At 34.2% G+C, this 23,266-nt stretch overlaps 4 protein-coding genes across 15 annotated transcripts in view; 1 reads left to right on the top strand and 3 right to left on the bottom strand.

Moving 5' to 3' along the window:
- LOC118262384 (potassium voltage-gated channel unc-103-like) overlaps positions 1-6,365 on the top strand; it is a 34,996-nt gene extending 28,631 nt beyond the window's left edge. For all 12 annotated transcript variants that reach the window (XM_050697158.1, XM_050697157.1, XM_050697152.1 and 9 more), the window contains one exon: positions 28-6,365. In XM_050697158.1, coding sequence (XP_050553115.1) covers positions 28-195 — 168 coding nt within the window. In that variant the 3' untranslated portion in view covers positions 196-6,365. The remainder of the gene's footprint in view (positions 1-27) is intronic.
- A 1,554-nt stretch (positions 6,366-7,919) lies between these two features.
- Positions 7,920-10,788, bottom strand: LOC118262385 (bystin). Its single transcript, XM_035573675.2, has 8 exons — positions 10,517-10,788; positions 10,050-10,173; positions 9,601-9,841; positions 9,166-9,322; positions 8,883-9,074; positions 8,563-8,771; positions 8,287-8,437; positions 7,920-8,100 (listed from the first exon to the last, which is right to left on the bottom strand). The coding sequence occupies exons 1-8, from the start codon at positions 10,649-10,651 to the stop codon at positions 8,038-8,040; spliced, it is 1,272 nt and encodes a 423-aa protein (XP_035429568.2). The 5' UTR covers positions 10,652-10,788; the 3' UTR covers positions 7,920-8,037.
- Positions 10,789-11,592: 804 nt separating this feature from the next.
- LOC118263033 (uncharacterized) lies at positions 11,593-16,386 on the bottom strand. Its single transcript, XM_035574788.2, has 5 exons — positions 16,217-16,386; positions 13,847-13,985; positions 12,729-12,881; positions 12,246-12,397; positions 11,593-11,911 (listed from the first exon to the last, which is right to left on the bottom strand). Exons 1-5 carry the CDS (start codon positions 16,321-16,323, stop codon positions 11,710-11,712), a joined length of 753 nt encoding a protein of 250 aa, XP_035430681.2. The 5' UTR covers positions 16,324-16,386; the 3' UTR covers positions 11,593-11,709.
- A 1,430-nt stretch (positions 16,387-17,816) lies between these two features.
- LOC118262516 (very-long-chain (3R)-3-hydroxyacyl-CoA dehydratase hpo-8) lies at positions 17,817-22,378 on the bottom strand. Its single transcript, XM_035573944.2, has 4 exons — positions 22,102-22,378; positions 21,442-21,559; positions 19,182-19,411; positions 17,817-18,767 (listed from the first exon to the last, which is right to left on the bottom strand). The coding sequence occupies exons 1-4, from the start codon at positions 22,194-22,196 to the stop codon at positions 18,512-18,514; spliced, it is 699 nt and encodes a 232-aa protein (XP_035429837.1). The 5' UTR covers positions 22,197-22,378; the 3' UTR covers positions 17,817-18,511.
- Positions 22,379-23,266: the final 888 nt, after the last annotated feature.

Here is a 23,266-nt window from a genome sequence, read left to right as displayed (position 1 = left end):
TATCTCCATTTAATTTTGTGACTATAGTGGGAGTGGAACTGGAACGGGGAGAGAGAGCGCGAGCGCGGCGGGCGGTACGGGCGCAGCGAGCGCGGCGAGCGCACGCCGGGCGTGCAGCGGTCGGCGTCGGAGCCGCACGCGCCGCTGCCGCCCGCGCTGCCGCCGCCGCCGCACTCGCACTCGTTCTACAGGTAGTGTGAGGCGGGCGAGACGAGCGCCCCCCGCTCCCGGCCGTCGACGCGCTCGCTCGCCGAGTCCGCGTCGTGCGGCTCGCTGGCGGGCTCGCTGGCGGGCGGGGAGGCGCCCGCGCCCGGCGGCACGCGCCCGTCCCTGCCGCGCGCGCGCTTCCACTTCTGCCGGCGCATTGCGCGCTGTCGGCACGACGACGTCCGGGGCTTCCTCTGACGCGGCCCTCACCCGACGCATGGACCAATTTTGTACTTCCGTTAACGCCTAAATAAACACGTCCTCACGATCTCGCGAGCGGGTGGCCTCTCCCGCCCGTGCCGAGTCCATTTGTAATAAATTTCATTAATGTTCGCTTTAGTAAAACTTAAGAATGTCCAGCGAGCCGAATTCGGCTAATTCGAGGAAGGGACACGAAGCCGTTTCAGATGTTATGGTAGTGTACGACTACACGAGTGGTTAGAAATGCAATAAGTGGTGGATATATTGGGTGCTTTAATTTTATGTATGTAATTTACAGGCTTTTAAGAGAAGTAAATTTTTACATGATGTATTACGTATGGGTATGTGTACAATAGCACTATCTGACCGTATCGTTCATCAACCCTTCCGGTTAAAGTGTTTAAGTTAACGAATCCAAATGTATTATCCAAATTGACTTATTAATGTATCTACGTAATTATTCTATTCTAGACTTCAGCTAATTCAGAATGAGGCTTATAAGACTGAGAGACTACGTAATACCGTGAACTGTATTTCCAGAAGCGAGTACCTAACGATAACGCTTTGTACCCGTCCTTGCTCCTTGCCTTTACATAGTAGCTAGGTAATGTGTAACACTACTATGAACGACATATGAACTGCTCCTTGTGGAAGTGCGTTTCTGAGGTTTCACTCGACACAAGTATACACATTAATTACCGCATTGTCTTCAATGATGCATAACTATAATACATAAACATTAATCAAACCGTTTCGGTCGCTTGTGTTGTCTACTACACGTTACACGTGTGCGATACTTCGCACCCAGACGACGAGTGGTTCCGAGCACTGCGTTAGTACTCATCCTTAATGTTACAACCTTTGTCTCGTTTCTCTGTTTAATTTATGTGATTACTATAAATTGTGGCTCAAAGTAACTTTATGTTGTAATGTGTATCCTAGTTACGGAGTAAGTGATTTCGCCAATATATCATTATAAGCAATAATAAAGCCCACCATATGTTAAGGTACATCGTGATTATAACGTAAGTGGCTAATAACATCAAATGTTAGGTGTACAGTATAACCAGATAGGGCTACAGTTTGTTGCCGCCGTTAGGACTCTCGACTATACTTAATCTTTGACGTGATCATCATATCATTCTGCGCCATATCGTTCTATCATTGCAACCTACACTTTACATGTTCTACTCTACTACTGTCCTTCAATTCTGCAAGTTCCACCAAACACAGTTATTCCTGTCTGCAATGTTTGTGATTATTGAAGTGTTGTTTGTCTAACTTGAATACCGGTCAATTAATGTAAAACTAGTCAGTCCTTATTAGTGACAGCACTACAATTTTTATATTTACTACTATTTGAGATTCTGCCCTCTGATGGTCTTCGTAGACAGCTACACCTTTTAGCAATATTTACTTAATTGTTACTACACTTTCTCTTTGAAGCGTGTTTTCCATAATATTTATTTATGTAAGACAAGCGCTATTTGTCGAATGATGTACTTATTTTTAATAATTTTAATATTACTCTGCCTGCCTGCTAGTAACTGTACCTACACGAAACACGAATGAAATGCAAAACAAAATCAGTTGTAAATTGAAACAAGTGGTAGAGAACTTAGTTTTGAAATTAAAACTGCCAAATCAACATGGTTGCTTAGAAAAAAAAAGGAACTATTAAAACTCTGAATCGTTGTATTGTTATAGTATACATTATAGACACGCGCGATGTGCGATGTGTGGCCCCGTAAGATGTATAAAACCAAAAGGATTATTTATAATAACAGCTTTAATTTATAAACATACCTATTTATCATAAAGTTGTAGAATTGTTCAGACGTTTACATAATGACAATGACCCATTAGATTAAAAAAAATACATAGAATATCGCACATTACTACAATAAATTGTTTTTCCGCGCGTAGTTGGTGATGTAATGTAAATAATTAGATATGTAGACTTAGGTTTGTAAATTGGTCAATTCCCAAATGTTATACTTATTCTTCAATCTATCTAGTTTATCAAAATTAATAGCTTTGCTTTAAATTATCATCATTGTATGCCGAGCATTCTAGATCTACATTTAAGCATTGTTATTTGCTTTAGTAGTTATAGAGGTACAATTTGCCTGAATGTTATTAAATACTTAGTTATCAATAAATGATATACCATTATAACATATTAAAAATAAATGACATGTTAAAATATCACCATTAGTGAAATAAAACACAAGTCCATTAACAAGAGTACTTAGGATTGATCACCAACATTATCACGAACACAAACAACGTGTCACTGATTCGTGATGACAGGGAAAGTCAAAGTTATAATAAAATCAATTTAAAATAAATCAAATGTTCAGGCTTCAGGCTGATTTGTTTGTTACCTTACTTACGTACCGTTCATTTAGATTATTTCATAGTTTTTAAATAGTATGACAAATTGACTAAAATACTGAATTTATTACAATAAGCACTAAAATTAAAACTGAATTAATAATTGTGTTTAACGACTTACTCACGAACTGCTTGTCAAAATAACTCGACTAGTTTCAAGCCACGCTAGGGGCTCATATTCATGAAATATTAATCGATTAGTCAAGTTAACTCGACAAACACTTATGACAGTACACCGTTAAACATAATTAATTAATTTAATATGTCTCATAACAGTTATAATACGAAATAGAATGGAAAAAAGAAATTATAATGTAATTTGATAACAGCTGACACAATACAAAACATTGTTAGAAACTTGCGAAACTGTTTAAATGCCACCAACAAGTGATTCGACCCAATGGAAAAATATCTGTTATCATAAACTATTAAATACAACAACGAATAATATTTACGTGCTCGTCAACGTCCAATGCCCTAAACACATCTCTTGGTCAATACATCTCATAAAAAACTATTGAACGTGCACGATTGCACGCTATCCACAATTTGTATTTAATTTGTATTGTGTTTATGAGCTAGGGCCCCTCCAACGTTATCTATACCTTGTTAGAGCCGCCACATGTGTACATTATAAACACGCTAAAATGATTTAGAAGTTTGACTAATAGCGCTTAAGCACAGGGTGTAATTTGTTTCATAAGTCATAATATCTTAAGATCCTAGATAACTAATGCTAATACTAAAATAATATGATTAATTACCATCTATAATGTTAACGTAGGTATCTACTGTCTATATTAATGTTGATTAAACGTAGAGTTTCGAAAGCTTAGTATGTTTGCCGACACACGTGCACCGACACCTCGGACGGAGTACACACGTACCCTCTAGTCTACTCGATCATTTTCTCCGACATACTTAGATATCTCTATCACATTTCCGACGACTTGTTGCTGATTCAACTTACTTGACATACGCGTAGGTTAGAGCTTAAAGTATATATCAATCTTATGAGCACTACGGTACGTACTGGTTTTACCATCTTAAGGCCTACTATTGCTATACGATGAACTTGTAGTTATCCGATTCAAGGCATATTGTACGTAAGGGTTCTTACTTCCTCGTATACATGTTGCCCATATCGTCCACATGCGTCAGTATCATTATTACCTAAATACATTATTTACAACTTTGTGAAACCTACACAGAACTGACTTTGCGACATTTCAATGTTTTTCAGTCACTAGTTACTACTTAATACATATTCCATAGCACTCACAGTGCCGCCAACAGACATTAAAATCATCGGCACCTTCTCCGCTGAGAAGAGTCTCAACTTGTCAATGAAAGCAATTTGGAGCCGTGCTATACCAATACTGTTTATAATTTATTCTGTGACTACGTAATAATAATGAATTGTATAAAATAGCATGTAGGTGCCGAGGTTTAGCTGAGACGCCCTTCAGAATTATAGCTGTAAGTGTAGCGATAAGTGGTCACCTTGCGAAAAGATGTTCGCTTAATCATTTAAAAATTGTTGCCTTGAAATATTTTAGACACAGAAAACTGGTTGTTTCAGCTTTGAATAATCTCACAATTATATTAGAATATTGTAACGATAAGTTAAGTATTTTATATTTCAAGAACATAAGCGCAAAGTTAACGCGTGCATTGTATTATGTAATTTTGTCTGTGATCAAAATTTTATATTGTTAAGCTGAAAAAATTAAGCGCACGTATAATTATTTTGAATGCTACCGTATTACTTTATACATTCTGTGTGCTTACACACTAACATTAGTTTGCTACCTGACACATCATAGAAATAGTCTCTACTCTCTATCTTTAGATAGACAGGGATAATCGCCACGGCATTTGATCAATATATACTTTTATAAATTCCGTAAAGCCAATTATAGTTTTATACAATCATATCCATGTCAAATTATATGAACTTGATTTGCTTAAAATTCCATGACAACCATTTATTCAATTCTAATACCTAATTTGTATGTATCAACGGATTTTTTACATAATAAGTACTTATAATATAAACAATACATACATTACCTACTTTCAATTCTTATTATATGCATGAGCACAAGACATGAGCTTAGCATTAATGGATATATGTATCGCAAAAAAATATAAATTACATTTTTACCTTTTTATACGCGAAAACCTCGACAATAAAGTTCCCTTGCCTTCATATTTGTCTTTATATACCTATCTACTTATAGCAGACGTGTTAAAAAGCATAACAGAATGTATGGGTAAATACAAATAGGGACACGTGTATAATATCTCCTAAACTTTCAGATATCTTATTGTTATTAAATATCTCACTAATTATTATATGAAAAGTGTACATTTAATTATGTTATGAAGAAATTCTGTTATTGACAAAACATTGTTGTAAAGCATGTTGCGTGTCAACCGAGTCGAGTAAACTCGTGGAGTTATTGCTGTATTGGAAGTGTGTGAACTGTTTGCTATGATTAACAATAATGGGTAGGTGGTAAGGTAAAGCCTATAATTACGTGAGTCTGCCGTTATAGTGATATGGTCGTGTTCGACATATATGGCAATTGTCCTATGAACCTTTAATACAGCAGGATGTTCAATATTATTTCCATAATAGATACCTTTCTTTCTTTATGACTCTGATTAAAGCTGGAGTGTAAATGAATCGCATGCAAACTACTGGAAAAGTGTGCTTACTGTATTATTTACAATTCGATATAACACGATTACATCCTATCAATAATTTTATCAATAATCTGGGCATTCATAAAAATCATTCTCATAAAATCAGCACAATCAGTGTGTTTATTAATTAATTACAGAGTATTGGAACTAAAGTATATCCTCATTTAAGCAAATACGTGTGGGTTTAGGCAATAATTATTATAAACATTAAAACATAAGTAGACATATTATTATTTTGAATTACAAGTAACTATCGTACTTATAGGTTTCCATCGCGCTTCTATATCAAAATATTTCGTTTGGAGATCAGTTAATACATCTATTACAGCATTCAAATAAAATAGATTGTATTAAACAATGATAAAATACGCAGTTTCTAAATACCAAGATTTTTAGCTTGCCCAGCTAGTGCAGATTCCATTTTTATACTACTTATCTTATAACTACTGTTCAGTGTATATAGATAATAATAACATGAAATATTGTTTTAAGAAAGTTCGCTCCTACAGCAAATTGTTTATTTTGTGCACCCAATAATGATAGCGACAACGATCAATATTTTATTTACATCTACGTTATTCTAAGCACTGACTGGAAAGATATTATGACAGTTAATTTATAAGCCACAAATTTTTGCTTTAGGTATACTTTTTATACAAATTATTGAACGTTTGTTCATTATTGTTATAATAATATGCGTAAACAGTACATGTTAATTACATGTACGTACTTAGAGCATTATAAACAGAGCACATTAGTCACATAGTTAATCAAAAGTTTGCATTCATTGAACAGCGCAAAATTCTCGTGGAATAAGTTCAGTGGAATAAAATATCACGCACATGCGACCTATTGTTTTATTTTCTGTTATCCTTTTTCTGGTTTACTGTGTCACCCATCTACTAATACAACTTCAACATTCAACAAAATATTAATTATAAGTTAATAATCTCTCCTGTATCGCGAGTGACACGTGACACGTTATGCAACTGCCAGTCGCGCAACCAGTGCTCCAGCCGTGCAGTCTTGGAATTGACTCGAGACCCCTGTAGCCACGATCAAGTCTCAAACTTAAATTAAGAAAATATTCCTCTTCTAATAATTTGAGAAAAAGTGTACTATCAAGGGTTGATACACCAGTAGTCACCAATTATAAAATGTAGATCAAAAACGATGTTTATTTCATAACTTTATTATAATTTTATTTTTAAAAGATAAATTAAGTTTATTTATCAAAATGAAGTCATGAAAAATCATTTAGTCTTGTCTTATTTTTTATGAATTAAAGTAATTACTAATTGTTCAACACAAGGATAGTAGTAGTTGGATAAATACATACTACAATTTAATTATGAGTGAGATATGTTTCACCGAATCAAATAACCAAGTATTTTAATATATTACTTACTATCTACGTCTTAAATTGCATTCTTAGACAGGTGATTCCGGTGGTGACGACTGTTTATAATCATTGGAAGCAATGCTATCCGACTGGTCGAGGAATAAAACTAAGCCCAGATGCAATACAGTGCTATTCTCAAATTAATATTTTTTTTATCTGTTACATTTTCTCAACAATAACATTTTTCCTGTGTCGTGAGTGCTTTTACGAACACGTACATTTACATATTATATTCATATATTCACACTTATCAACATTTAGTTCGTGTTTATTACATGGTGAATGGGAATTTAAATTATAATATTTATCATTGGTAACACCGTTAAAGTTAATTGTCAGTGTCAATCAATTGTCAATGTCAGACCGCTAATAAAAGGAGCGAGCTCTCACCGCATGTTTCTTTCTTTATTTAAAAAAATAAATAAACTTAAACAACAATATTAAAAGCATGAAATATGAGTTCACAAGTACTGAAATGCCATAAATGCCGTAACGTATTATTTGATGATACGTGCCTTCTGGACAGTGCTGATAATTGTGATACAAAGACATGTGCAAGTTATGATATCAGAAGATTTATTTACATCAGTGAAGAAAAAGTTCCCGATTGGATTAAAAATAAAATAGAGAGTGAGGACTGGACTAAAGGAAAACTAAACTGTCAAAAGTGTAACAATAGGATCGGCGGATTCGACTACGTATCGGGAAGAAAGTGCGACTGTGGAACGTCAATCTTACCACCTATACATTTAGTTTCTAGTCAAGTTGATAGGCCAATAAAATTGCTATTATAACCTAATTTACATAAACAAATAGTGCCCTTGATTTGATCACTTAACTTCTATTATGAAGTACTTTTTCAATACATTGTAAATATTTATTTCATCTCAAATTATCTGTCTGTTAAATTTTAATATTGTAGCTGTAAATAAAGACAATTAACATTTAAAATGTGCACATTTATATACAAGTAATACTTTAATTAAGATAATAAAAGAAATTGTTTAGAAATAAAGCTTTGTTTATTTATTTATAACATTAACACGATAATACAATATACACAGTGAGACATGAACAATGCATATCTATGTTCGCTTATATTTGTATAAAATTACACCTTATTCGACAACCATCGCACCTTCCACATCTCTGCATTTTGCAGCTTGTAACTCTCGTCGTATCTGAAACATGAAATAATTATTAAAGACCTATTACAAATGTCTAAACACAGAGCAAGCCCAAGAAAGTTCAATCAGTCATCTCCCAATTTCTTAATTGACTAGATTATTTCATTTTATTGCATAATTTGTTACATGTCAATCTAATAAAAATGTATATTATCATAACATTAAAATCATAAATCATACCTCTGGTGTGATTGTGGGATGGGATTGCTTTCTCAATAATTCCAAGAGAGCATCTCTCTGTTCAGTTGAAATGTCAGCCTTGTAACGTTGAACAAATGTCAACAAAGCCTGATGCCATAGCACAGGCAGGTTGCGATGATCCCCCTGGAATCTAGAAAGAGAAAGCTTTATATTAATTTCTAGTTTTCTTACTTCATAAAAGATATTTTGATGAAGAAATATCCATTTTATTTTAACATTTTTTTCCTGTCAATCCATATAGAGCAATATTCTTACCTGATGAAATGGAAAACAACAGCATCTACAACTCTGTATGGTAAAGCATACTTCTTATCAAAGAGTATTCTTAAAAATATAGAGTTTGCTCCAGTGTAATCCATCTCTGCTATCTTTAACATAGCTGCACTAGAATGCAAGACTGGCACTGAATTACGAGCTAGGACTGAGCCTACAATTATGGCTTCACGGAGTGTGCAATCACCTGACTGACAACAGAAAAACAATTAATTATCACAAAGAATAAAGAACTCCACTATGCATTATAATAATAAATGAAAATAAAATAGAAATTGTGCATAGCAATATGCTTAACTTACCTCCAATAATGGCAATAAAATACCCTTCATAAAAGCGCCAGGCTTAAATAATGCTTTTCTCAAAGCTTGGTATAAATGAAAGTTTAATCTTTTGTACTCCGCCAGATCATCCCGAACACGAGGCAGTAGGACTAGATTGTAGAATCTTTGTGCCATCTTCTCTTTTAAATTAGATGCGAAAATTCTGGTAGCCTAGAAGAGAGAAGAAATTTTATTACACTACTATAAAGATACAATAACATCTATCAAAATATCACACTCCCACCAAAATCTTATAACGTACCTGATACATGGCTGCAGCAGACCAAGTAGTTGGCTCAGTAATGTACAGAATTTGTTCCCAATTCTGCAAGTGTGGCACCATTTTGAATGCTTTTGGGAGTTTACCTGATCTATACTTTTGTAATACATCTCGGACTCCTTCATACATTGTTTTTATCCTAGAAATCATAAAAAACTTTAATATTTAAACAGCAAAAATTGTTAAGCTCTAGATAAAAAACTCAAAACAGGTCAAAAACTTAAATGTAATGCATCATTTATAAACACAGTGTCCCTGATTTAAATCAATTTTTGAGGGAGAAAACAAACTTGGATTTGTATAACCATGGTATGTAATGGAACATAAAGAAGGCGTGGGGATCATGGTAAGTGGCACTGACAACATAGTTTTAGGCTACTCCTATGGTGTAAAGGTATAAGTTTAAAATGAACTTACCTTGGGTCAATATTCTGTAACTTTAATGTCTCTACATCTGAGAATTGAGTCTGTAGTTCAGTGTTTTTTTCAGTGATCTTTTCTTTGATGATGTCAGCCAAAGTACGAGTTCTCTCCGGTTTGGCTGACATAAACATTTTGAGTGCTTCCTCATCTTCTTCATTTATTTCTACATTGTCGTAATAGGTGTCTGGTTCTAAATCATCTTTTTCTGATCCTGAGTCATCGTCTGAATCTACATCTATAAGAAAAAATAATGTGTAAAGAAAGATGTTTATAAAAAATTTTACCCACACTTATATTTTGTCCCATGTCACAGATTTACAAAAATACAAATTCACATACACATCATTAATAGCTATTAGCATTGATAAATTAGGTGTTTTAATATTTTTACTAATTTAATTTTATTTAAGAACTCTTTTAAATGTTATGTTTGGTCATTTCACCTCTGAATGTTGGTGGCAGTGTGACATGTTTGGCTGGAGAAGGGCCTTCCTCTGCATCCTCTAATTCTGCCTGCTGCCTCCTGGCTGCTTTTAAGATTTTCTTTGATAAGTCTGCATTCACAAACTGTAATATAAAAAAAATATTCAGTAAATAAAAATCCCTGACCATTAAAAAATATATAAACAAAAACATAAAACCAAGTCCAGTTCAGAAAGTAAATTAAAAACAGACCCAGAATAATATAAATAACATACAATGAATGGTTATAATTTGTAAAATAACACAAGAAAATATTATAAATAAGTGACATAAGGCTCTTAAGGCATATTTATTTCATTATTTGGTATTGTATGAAAATAAATGCCACATGATAACCTATACAGTCCTACACAAACTTCGTAGGTACTGAATTACATTTGATTTAGGTTGTATGACCATATCTTCTAGAAAACTTAAGGTAACTTACCTCCTCGTCGTCATCATGTCTGTTTCTTTCTTTGATTCTGTTTCTACTTTTCACATTCTTTACAGATTCAATTTGATCAGCTAACGCTACATTTTTAGCCACCTGAGACGGCTTAAACTTTTTAGCTTTTCCCATTGTATCACTTTTTACTATTTAAAAATGCGATATATGTTGATAATAGAATATAATAATAAATTGTAACGACACGAAAAGAAACTGCGAGCGACCACTTCACGACAAAAACATGTGCACTTTCGTTGACATTACAATTTGGCAATCAATGACATGTATCAAAAATGACATTAAATAGTTCGTTCGTAAATTGAAATCGTTCGTAAATTGTGATTAGAGATGGGCAATTTTGCGGATAGATTAGATTATAGATTGCTCAAAATTGATTAAACAACTGAGTATTTTACCGTTTTTACTCGAATATTTATCCTAAAAATGTATCTATAATCATAGTGCGCCAGAAGCCATTTCATACATTTGCTATGGTTACGTACGCGGTTATGGTACGCCAAATGCTTTTAGCTGATTTGGATAAATACTCTAAATGTATAAATACTGAGTAAAGATTTTACTCAAGTATTTATCCAAATATGTGGATAAATATCTATCCAAAAAATGGCCCATCTCTACGCCCGATGCGGATTAAACCTAGGAAGCGGCCTAAGCAAGCATTTCATTGGATAATGCGGCTCCGAGCGTACGGCACGGCGCGTTTCGTTCCTTGTACACATCGAAAAGCCATCAGACCACCACCACTAAAAACCCTGGCATACCCTTTTAACTCACTCAAAGCGGGAGTCATTAATATAAAAATATATAAATACAAACAAAACTTGCAAAACAAGTGGAAAGAAACTTTGCATAGGACATAGCACCCAACTACTTATATCTTTGTGTGAAGACTCAACCGACAAACATAATTATCAGTATCTAGTTGTCTGCCATTTGGCAAGGGGATCAAGTTTATTTTGTAAGTAGGGTGAGTAGGTAATGACTTAAGAGTAATGAGACAACTATTAGGTAGTAGGTATATAGAGGCAGCAAATACAAAAAAAAAACAACCATTTCTTATTCCAAATTATAATTCATTTAATATTTATTTAATTAGGTACATTTTTATCGTTATCTTAGTAGGAATACGACAGTTAGGTACATTTTCAATGCGAATTGTCTAGTGAGTTTTAGGGGTTCATGGCTTCAAGTTCTCTAACAACATCCTTAACGCTGGCGTTAATAGAATCGATTTCACTTTGTACTGCGTTACGAATGTTGATCTCCACAACCTTGATGATGATAGTGTCGAAGATTCTGAGGAACGTGTTGATCACGGGGTTGATCAGCCAGTCAGTCAGAATGTTGCCAGTTAAACGAACGCGAAGGCGGCTGAAAACAAACATTGTTTTTAAAAACTGTTGTCGGCATTGTTTGAGTTTATTTTATCTACTTAAAAGGTACATGTTTATGTGGGTACTTAGGTAGGTAGGCACATGAAAAGACTGCTTTGGCATAGGCGAGAGCCAGATAGTATGTAAGTAGCCACATGATGCATTCAACCATTGTACGATACGATAGTACCTAAATATTACACCTAAAATTGTTAAATCTACTAGGTTATTGCCAAAGTGTTTTATCTTATTTAATTGATAAGTACTTAATATGAATATAGACAAGAGTACCTATAAGGCATACAATTCGTCTATAAAGGTAAATAACATACCCAATGTCAGTAAGTCTGAACTGTTGCAGTTGAATCTCGTCGTTGTTGAAGTCGAGCAGTATGTCAACGATGACCACGAAACGGTTGAGGCTGCCAATGATACCACCAGTGGGCCCAATGTTCATAACCTTCACCAAGTACTTGTAGATGAACTGAAATTATTACAAAACAAATAAGTACCTTGTTAGTCTTTGTTTTAAAATTAATTTACTGAAATCAACGATTTCTTATATAAACTTACCTACTTATAAATCACCATTATTTAACTATAATAAAAAGCTAACTACTAGCGAGCAAACTGTAACAGTATCTCATTGTATTAATTTGTTAAGGTCTACTGATCAAGACTCATGGGCTCTAATTATAATTACTTCGTATGTTACTACTTACGAATCACTATACGCTGAATTATAATTTAAAAAAATTAGAGTAGTGGTACAACTTAAAAAGAGAGACTCTTAACGTTTTATTCTTAAATCTCACCTCAAGGTCTCTGAACTGCAGCTTGACGCGCACACGCAGCATTTTGGCGAAGTAGTGGACTTCCTGGTCACCGGAGCGGGACACGTTCACCAGTCCAGTCATGTAACCATCGTAGATCTTTAGCCACGCGCTGTATGTGACCAGCAAGGGTCTCTAAAACAATATACATTGATTTCCCTTAGTCGGATTTCATAATCCTCAGTAATAGCTATGCACATAGGTATGTACCTACATAGTACAAAGGAACATTGCGCTTCACTTGTATGAGTAGTTAGATAGGTACCCACCAAGTACCTGTAGCTTACTAGACATACATACACACATACCCTAAGAGAAATAAGGGTCACCAATAAAACAAAATACGAGTATCTAAAGCCTGGTCAGGCCATGGAGTGTTTGATTGACTACTTACAGGAAATTAAGAGACTAGATACCCAAAGTACGAAGGTAAGTACCGACCAAATAAAGTATTTATGCTACCTCCCATATCTAATCTCTGCAGATTGCTGTGATTGAGCGCAGGGTCGTAATTAAACGATTCTCAAATTAGATAAAAAATATTATTAAAATAAGTTTTCCTTTCCGAATATCTCGAAACTATTTAATACCTTTGGATGATAACAGATAACATCTAAACACCTAATCATCTAAAGTTAAAAACGTCCCTAGCGGAGATAAAGGGCTGAAACAGTTTATCCCTTTGAATGAAGTCGAATTACGTACCTACTGTAAAAATAACAAAAAGGTAAGGCCGAAACTAATAACAATTAATTAGGTATAATAGTTGTATTGTAGATCGATCCAGAGATTTTGGATTAGGATCGATTATTTGTTTCGGTTGTAGGATTTTTTCCGATCCACATTAAGAGCAACATAATTATTGCAGGTTGAATTCCCGCACAGAACAATTATTTTTCTGATATGTATTTGTTCCAGGGCTGGGTACGATGTGTGCAGCATGAATTATGATATACTTAAGTCAATCATAATCGAAACCAATTTTTTTACGAATGGTTCAATCCAAGACTGGCTTGCTGTAGGTAGGTAAATAATAACAGAAAGTGACATAAACATACATAAATAATTAAATAAATATAAGTAAATAGGAAACTGCTTACAACTTCAAAGCCCTCAACGACTTCGGGCAGGTCCATAGGGTCGAGGCCATGCTTCACGATGAGGGGAACTAGCATGTCAATAGTGTTGTCCACATATTCGTTGACGGTTGCTGATTGACCAAGATCACCCCAGTCGCGGCTACAAATAAAATTAACCATTAAATACTTGACATTCAATCGAACCCTTGCTCGGCAGTCGGATGCCCAGCCATCGCATAAAGCGTGCAAATAAAAATTCGATTTTGAAAACTTTAACTGCGATACAAATCCTAATAAGAAAATTGATAGTACCCGAGAAGTATTCTGTGCACGGGAGAACAATGAATGTAGAATAAATGTTACCTACTTGAATACATATATCGACGAATCTTCGCTCAACAAACCTTTATATTTGATAGAAGGGATGAATCGAATGTCTTTGTGTAAATAGCTAGGTAGGTAGGTAAGTACCTAAGTAGGTGTAGATAGGTACCTACTTATGTATACGGGTTAACGCTTAATTTTATTTACAACTAGCTTTTGCCCGCGACTTCGTTCGCGTGGAATAGTGACTTCCGGCAAATTTTTGGTTTTAACCACATAGTTCCCGATCTCGCGGGATCTCTTCAAAAATGAGATGTGGAAGATATTCCAGGGAACTCTTCAAAAATCAACATAATGAGCTCTGCGTTTGAATTTAATAGATGTATACTCACTTAGGGCATTGAAAAAATAGTTTAAAAACGGACTTAAACTAACTTAAAACTAAAGAAAGCTACGAATTACGAATTTATAACAATTAAAAAAGAAACTATATTACAACCTATCCTCTATGCTATAATAACCAAGCTTAAACTAAATAATTTAAAAGAAACGACTTAAATCTAATCTAATTAATTTATAAATTAGACTTACAATTTTATTAAACAAACTAACTACAGTAACTACTAATAATCGATATCAAACTAAACCTACGTTAAATAGTTTAACCAAAAAACCAGGAAAACCCAACAAATAAACTTATTAATTGACAAATACAACGAAACCAATTTAGAATATACGAAACAGCAGGACCACTACAGACAAATAATCATACGACTGATAATACACTTTTTCTACGATAGTATCGAAGCGCTCGGCCGATACCCAACCAATGAATGTAACGAAACCATAGCGCGATCTATTTCGATCTATCGAGGATAAAGACAACTTGGATTATTTATTTATACTCCGTTCGGGCATTTTCTTTGTACTAAAAGTTTAATTATATTGATATTATTTTTTTCATACCTTTTTACTATTTATTTACTTTTTTCGATGAATTAAAACAATAACATGAACCGAAGTCGTGTAACGATCGACATAGAATTATCTATACTCCGTTAGAGCATTTTCTTTGTACTAAATGTTTTATTATATTGATATTATTTTTTTCATACCTTTTTACTATTTATTTACTTTTTTCGATGAATTAAAACAATAACATGAACCGAAGTCGTGTAACGATCGACATAGAATTATTTATAAATAATTTATTTCTTATTTTTATTTTTTGATTTTTGAAATAAAAATATATCTATGTCCTTTCGAAGGTTCTAAACTATATCTGTACCAAATTTCAACCAAATCCGTCAAATAGTTGCGGAGATTAATGGTATAAGCATAGAATGTTCGGCGTGATTCTTTAATTTGACATAACTTTTTTATTTATGAACCGATTGACATGAAACAAACACTAAATGTAAATTTAAGCATCCCACAATATATTCGTGAAAACCGCATCCAACTCGGATCAGCCGTTTCTGAGATTAGCGCGCACAGACGAACAGACAAACAGACAAACAGACAAACAGACAAAAAAAAAGTTAATTACATTTTTGGGTTCGACATCGACATAACAATAACCCCTGCTATTTTTTTAATTTTTATTTTCAATGTACAGACAGCACTTTTCTACGATTTTATTATATGTATAGATTAGGCAGGTACTTGTACCCATGTACATTTTTAAGATTTGGCAAATGGCTTCGAAAGCCGAGGGCCTGAAGATTTCGTAATTCTTCGCCTATAGGTAGACTACCTATGTTACTAGGGACCAACTCTCCACACGGCTGTCGTAACAACTGACTATACATTTTTGATAGGGACTGGGACCGGACAACATTTCCAACCCGCCTTCCAAACGTGGAGGTGAAGTTAAGAAAGGTAAACCCTCTAATGAAGACAAGACCCAGAGGTAAGTTGGTATAGGTAGCTCTCTAGTCTCTACTTACTTTTTACCTAGTAAAATTAAATTCGCTACATAATAAATATTTTGAAGTAGAAAATCATTGTGAGATGATAAAAAAAGTAAACCTTAGATAAGTATCTAAGTCGTCAAATATAACTTACCCATCTTCCAACAGATTAGGTGTTGGCTGACTCTTCAGGTTGATAGAGTTGGCATCAGCGGCAGCCACCAAAAAGGCAAGCGCCAAAGCTATATATTTTTTATTCATGGTGCTCCAAATACGACCTACCGACTGTGATTTCGTTATTAGTCTGAATATTTTTAATACAGCGAGGCAGGTGAGTAGATAACAAGATTACTAAATAACTATAATTATCAGCATTTATTACAAATCAATGCCGATTATACATAAGATAGAGATCATAATTGATGAGGTTTACGCTATTGTAATCTGTTATTGGAGTATTATCAAAAATAACATCAATTAATTACGAATTTGAATATCACAGCACAGGGAAAAGTACCTACTACTTGTATTACGCGCGTACCAGCCATAGTGATAGATAGGTAAATAATATCTAAGTAAGTACCTACTCACTTATCTATTAGTATTTACGTCTTACAATGTATAGGTATGTTTCTACTTCAAATTAGCATGCGCGGATTAGATGTTTTTAACGTGAACCTGAACCTGAACCTGAAAATTGATACTTAAATCGATTAAACGCAATTCTTTGGATCTGTGCTTCTTGTTAATTGACTTTCCAAACTGACTGAATCTTGAGTATAGGTAATTCCTTGGTTGTCCAAACCTTCACATTGAACAACAACATTTAACAATGAACAAGTGCCGCAACTGGCAATTAAGTATTTTATCCATCAACATTTTACCCGCTACTCACTGTTACCGCCCCGCGGCCGCGGGTAGCTATCATGAGAACAGGCTAAGGGGACTACAGGACTTTTATTTACTCGAGACCGGGCTGCAGCGCTTTTTGATTAACCTGATCTTTTATTTGGGTAGGTAGATATGCATCTACCTGCTGGTATATGATAAATGCTTTTTCCTAGACGCGGCTTAGTCTTCAGTGGATGATCATGGGCTGTTGATGAGCGATTAACTTATCTAAGTACCTACTTAAATACTTTTCGGGCCAAAACCGATGTCTATCAATTTTTGAAATATTATTTTTAGATCGATTAGTGAGTGAGTGATTAGGTACTTTTAATTAATGATCGATTTCCGAAATCATCAACTGTGATTTGTTGAATTAGGTACATTGATTTATTGGTAATTCATTTCTCAGAACAGATGGATACTTACAGATTAGGTACTAAGTAGACATGCTTGGTGGTACTTATTACGGATAGTAGTGCTCTGTACATGGCTCTTATAGAGAATCTCTCATTCATAAGAGATATTTGGGAGAATATACGTTATAGTGAACTCATAAATTCATGATCCAATACCCTAAAATAATCGCGATTCTCAAGCCAGCAACAGGCGATAGTTGAATTGGCGGTGTTATAAATATCAGCTTATCAATCTGTGATAAGGTACAATATAAAAAAATATTAGATTCTATTAAGTGAATAGAATATTATTTATTATAATATTATACTCCATACTAGGATTTTCTCCCTGTGTCATGAGTGTGTTTCCAAACAAACAGTTGTTCCGTGCGGGTGTCGAACCCCAACTCCCAACGCCCAATTCGAACGGCCAACCGTAAAGTCAAAGAATAAATAAAACATCTTCAATATGTCATAAAAATAAATTTATTATATTTGCATAACATTGCCCATAACCCAGTCGACCATATTATTAAATTATTAAATAATTAATAAATTAAACAGCTTGTAATCATTAACCCAAGCCACCACAGTAACTAGCACCTAGCTAACCTAACCAGTAGCCCTCATTACGCTACAGTAAAGAAAATGCAATTCGAGATTGAGTATTCTTTCTGCGCCGTCAGCACGTTTCACACGTTAAATGACAAAATCCTCACACAAATATAGATACTATGTATCTGATAGCTTCAAATCTGCCGAAGCCTGTAGGTATTTGGAATATTAAAACGCACTTTCCTTTGTTCGTCGTGTTTAAAATATTTATCAGTATTGGTTTTGGTATCAGCAGGTATCCGAACGGTGTCATTGGATCTCGCTTGGTCTTCATTGCCCGGGTAGGTAAACATTTTTATCGTTTTTAATCTTAATACATTTTCATTGGCTAATACGTGCTACGGACGCTTTCCGAATTAAGTATAAAAATACGAAAGTGTTATTTAGAACGTGCAGTATTTGCGGCGCAAGCGCAGCGTGTGGATAGTGTAGCATGGTATTGTCTTCCAAAAACATTAGTAAATCTGTATACAAAAAATACAGACTACTAAAATACTATAAAACTCATCAATGTGATAAGTGTCACTAACAATATTAGTAGTAAGTCATTATTTAGTTTTCTTTGCATCTTTGCTGAGCATTTTTCTTCGTTGCGCCAACATGTGTCCATACAAGAAGGGGAAGATAGGAATGTATAAGAACATGTAGAAGACTAAGAAATAGTAGTAGTTAAATGCCACGTTCCACGCGTTAGGCATAGATATTGTGAACAATTGTTTTTCTGCGATCTCATCCAGAGAGTGATACATGCACAACAGCTCTCCAGTAATTCCCAATGGGTAGAGAAACAGGAAGGTGGAATATCTGGAAAAAAAAAACGTATATTTTTATAATAACTATCGTGTAACATGCTAAATAGACTAAAAATTATTGTTTACTTAGTAGACTACGAGACTCCACCGTGTCTGCGCACGCTGCTCATTAGGAAGAGTCCCTCAGTGACTCGAAACTAGTACAGCTTTTCTCAGTATATTTACGTGAGTAAACCATTATTTTTAGTTAAAACATAACATTAATTTTGAAAACAGTAATTTAGGTATAATACAACTGTTGAAACGATAAATAAGTCAAGTGACATAATATCAAAGAAAGATGCATTCGAGTATTACATGACACTGGTGAACAGTGATCTCTATGGATTTAGTAACTTAGTCAGAAACAGAATGGGGTGTAATTAAGGTGGAACTTTGAACGCTTCAGTTCAAAGCAGTCAATTACCTGAGAAATAGTAGTGTTTCTGGTACACTGTTGATCAAATTAAGGGTGTAGTAAGCGTATCTTATGATCTCCGTGATAGACCAGGCCAGTATACAGAGCGGCAGGCCGGGACTCACTGGCGCGGACTCAGTAGCTAACAGGCAACCACACACTAGAAAGACGCGTGAGTACACTTGTGGCAATACAACCGCGACTCCAGAGGGCACTAAGCCGATTAAAGCGTGCACCACCTGAAACAAATAACAAATAAGTAAAGTTAAAAAGGTGGAGGTGTGCTTGGTGACAATCGAGCTTCAAGTATTTAAGACTTCTTCTCCTTATCGATTCCTTACAATCTTAGAATACAAAATATCAAGAATGTCATGTTGGAACATGGAGCAGTATCAATAATTATAATATTTTATTATCTCTCCGATTTCTGCTATCGCGTTATTATTATGTATAAGTAACGTAAATATAAATAGGTCTTCCAGTTAAATAAATAGAACATTAATGGAAAAAAATCATACTAATTTTAATGTACGTAATTTTACACTTTATAATTTATCCTATATGCATTCCTAAAAACTGTGTTATTTGCATTAGACTAAAATTAACATTCGTAATAATTATTTATACCAGAACGTAAGGCGGTATGAAATGAACTGCCGCGTCTAGGGTTAATTATGCTTTACATTACTTACTTATAAGACACACAACGTATGCCATTAACATACCTACAGATGAATGTAGGACTTGAGATTATTTACTTAACGTACATACATAAATACTTCGACACGTATTTAGCATCTTTATGTTTCAAGGTGTCAATTAGCTATCTACCTACTCTGCTTTGAAATAAAGGCTATAATAGCCTGATCATTGGCGTGATATGAAAATAATATTCTTGTACCGGTTTATGAACACGCGAATGACGACATCGTGGAATCTAAAGAAAACCGGGTAGTGCTTTATGCTTGGTTTGTCATGTAAAAAGTAAATAGTCATAATAAAAATAACTGTTTTATTACATATTTATATCCAGTCCAACCTAACACTATAGTAAAATAGTTGAATTATTCATTGATTTGTTAGAATAAAATCTTTTTATTTATTTTATATCAGCAGACCTACAACCAAGCAACAGGAACAATAATACCAATTTCAATTTAACATCATACCACTTAACTTCGCTCAAGTAATTACATACTATAATAAAACAGAACCATTTATGCATTGTAATATAAAATGCATTAAGTTTTACTCCCATACCCCTTGAAAACTTAAATAAGCACATATTTTTTAATTATTTAAATTTAAATGAAGGCATAATAGACAGTTAGACAATATAACTGCTAAGATATTTACCCAAGATATGCTAAATTCCAATGCCCTTGTACCGAGGAGTATAAATATTCATAATGATTTAAATACAATGAATATAGTAAAATCATTTATATTCCCATTTCAAGTAGGTACACACTTGTTGAGAATTTAGTTCAAATAATCCCTGAGTCACTTTGTCATTGAGTAAAATTTATGACAAGTACTTTTTTTGCAAATATCAACAAAATAACAGAAAAGTGCTTTGAGCAGTGCTTTACCAATGACATCCTACTAATATAATAAAAATACAGAATTTTGCATATTTGTTTGTTACTCCTTCATGTTAAAACAGCTTTAAATGATTATTTGGAACCAAGGGTAGATTATAGTTTGGAATAACACATTGGTCACTTTTCATCTAATGGGAATGTGGGTGAAGCCACTGGCAGAAACTATAATACAATACTGAACTGGACCTATAACCATTGCACTTTTACCTTCATCCAATTATCATACATTTAAATGTACACTTTGAATTACACCGTAACTTTATTTTATTTTATTTATTAAATAAGGGTCTCCAACAAGGAATACACTTGCATATGCTTATATGATGTTGATGAAGATCTGAGTCTCTGTGCAATTCTGTTAACTATCATTCAACAATAACACTTTTGTGAAAATAATCAATTGTACTGTTTTATAAAAAAAAAACTGCTTCAACATATTAAAGAAAATGTAGATGTCTGTCTTTTTTTAACATTGATAAGTATGCGTTTGGCCACCAACCCACTTACTGCCTGCGAAGATGTGGCAGAAGATGGAGCACACAGCCTTAGAAAGTACCTGTCTTGTCTTTTGGATGGTTTTAAAAACTGTAATTAACTAATCCTAATATGACATATTGTGTATAATGAACCTTATGCAAGATGTCATAACTAAACAAATACTTTACCTCAAGGACGGCTGCATTTTGGAATATAACAACAGTTGTTTTAATAACTGGCCAAAAAGTGTCCAAACTTCCACGGTCCAGGAAGTGTACAAATGATATCATCAGCATGTATGACCATCTGCAAAATAATAATAACATTAATAATTATAGTAGTCACTTAGTAATAGTGGCTGGGTAGCTGACTACTGCCCAACATGTTACGGGATTTCCAAATGGAAAAATTATTTATGTGTTTCCATGTAAAAGAGACGTGGATATGTTCATAACTGCAACCGTGACACAGGAGAAAATCATAGTATGAATACACCATTTTTTAAGACATTTAGATTTATGATAATAAAAATACAGTAATCACAGCCCCTGGAAATTCCCTGACTGAATTACTAACTAATACTTTCACTTTATGCTGAGACTAACATAAAATATTAACACAAAAATGTTAGAAATTATTTATTGGCATTGCTACACCATGTCAGGTAGACTCGAAGTGCATGTGCTATCGGTACCAGTCAGGTTTCCAAGTTTTTATTTATGTATAATTTCTGAAAATGAGCCCAGTGCTCAACAACAGTTATCCTACAATAAAAAGGTGCACGTTTACTACTTCAAGCAAAGTAATTATAAAATTGAAAACATTTACTTCTAATAAATTTTCCTTACCCTAAAGTTTGAATAGCATTATATGCTATAAGGTAGAATTTTCCAATTGCAGAGGGCCCTGAACTTTTAACTTTTTTTGCACTTTTTTCGGCCATAGTATACAAAGTCTTATTTTTCTCGTAAATGACGAAATGTATTGGAAATCAACTAGGTCTGCAATATCTTCTAGTCATCAATTAATACAAAACTTTTGAACACCAGCACTGACTCTACCGAGGACCCGTGATAAAATGACAATGACGAAAATGACGTGACGAAGAAGAGCGAAGTTTAAAGGTTAACGTCAAACGTCAACAAATCTGTGACGTTTACCTTCTAACCATTTAGACCACGGCTGTCGTTCTCTGTCTACGACGGCTGTAGACAGAGGATCTTTTACGTAACTACGTTATGAAGTGAACAGTGCTGATAGATGGGCGAAGTATAGCATACTCCACAGTCAAATACTTGAGCTTTTATCTATTTTGAATAAATACTCGTTTTTATCTAATATTTATCCAAAGGAAGGATATTTTTTGCAAATATGATGATGTTTTATCATCAAAAATTAGTAATGTTAGTAGGGGAGGTAGGGGAGGGATGGGCAGTCGGGAGACTTGGGCACCCCCCTTTTATTCTGATCCTGTCATAGGTTTTTCTTTTTTCTTAATTTGGTAGTTTACTTTACCGTCTGGCAAAACTGTTTATCCATAGAATATCTGTTATTTCCGTCAGTTGTCAAATACAAACACGTTTGAAAATTATGCGCTCGTAAAAGTAAATATTTTGTTGTGGATTCGGATCGTCATACAGAAAAAAGTAACGAAAGGTATGTGTATTTTTTATTATATATCTATTGTATATTTACTAACTAATAAATTAAACTAAAATTCACGTTTCAATACCTATACAAAAAAAAAATGCCGGTAAATTGTGTTGAAAATGTGTACAGAGGGAGCAATGGGCAGTCGGATGTGAGGGAGGTTTGGGCATGTCCAATGCTCTCTTCTTTATATTGCGTACAGGAGGTCTTTTGAAAATTATAATTACCTGCTTTAATTACACTATTTGAACTATTTTTAATTACAGAAAGATGCCGTTTAAATTCAAAAAGAAAGGTTTGCGACCAGAAATTCCCAAAGATTTGATATTACGAGCCATAGAAGAGGTATCAAAAGAATCAAAA

This window comes from Spodoptera frugiperda, chromosome 12 (genome assembly GCF_023101765.2).
Source record: "Spodoptera frugiperda isolate SF20-4 chromosome 12, AGI-APGP_CSIRO_Sfru_2.0, whole genome shotgun sequence".
NCBI classification, from domain to species: domain Eukaryota; kingdom Metazoa; phylum Arthropoda; class Insecta; order Lepidoptera; family Noctuidae; genus Spodoptera; species Spodoptera frugiperda.
This window is presented reverse-complemented; position numbering and strand designations above follow the sequence as displayed.

Excerpts from the sequence above, each read along its gene's own strand:
- LOC118262385 (XM_035573675.2), bottom strand. The coding sequence starts at position 10,651 with ATGGGAAAAGCTAAAAAGTTTAAGCCGTCTCAGGTGGCTAAAAATGTA. Across the intron at positions 9,323-9,600 it reads TTACAGAATATTGACCCAAG|GATAAAAACAATGTATGAAG; the intron begins GTAAGTTCATTT and ends TATGATTTCTAG. Across the intron at positions 8,772-8,882 it reads TTTTATTGCCATTATTGGAG|TCAGGTGATTGCACACTCCG; the intron begins GTAAGTTAAGCA and ends TTCTGTTGTCAG.
- LOC118263033 (XM_035574788.2), bottom strand. The coding sequence starts at position 16,323 with ATGAATAAAAAATATATAGCTTTGGCGCTTGCCTTTTTGGTGGCTGCC. Across the intron at positions 13,986-16,216 it reads CCTAATCTGTTGGAAGATGG|CCGCGACTGGGGTGATCTTG; the intron begins GTAAGTTATATT and ends TTTTATTTGTAG. Across the intron at positions 12,398-12,728 it reads TGCAGTTCAGAGACCTTGAG|TTCATCTACAAGTACTTGGT; the intron begins GTGAGATTTAAG and ends TAATAATTTCAG.
- LOC118262516 (XM_035573944.2), bottom strand. The coding sequence starts at position 22,196 with ATGGCCGAAAAAAGTGCAAAAAAAGTTAAAAGTTCAGGGCCCTCTGCA. Across the intron at positions 19,412-21,441 it reads AAAATGCAGCCGTCCTTGAG|GTGGTGCACGCTTTAATCGG; the intron begins GTAAAGTATTTG and ends TATTTGTTTCAG. Across the intron at positions 18,768-19,181 it reads GAAACACTACTATTTCTCAG|ATATTCCACCTTCCTGTTTC; the intron begins GTAATTGACTGC and ends TTTTTTTTCCAG.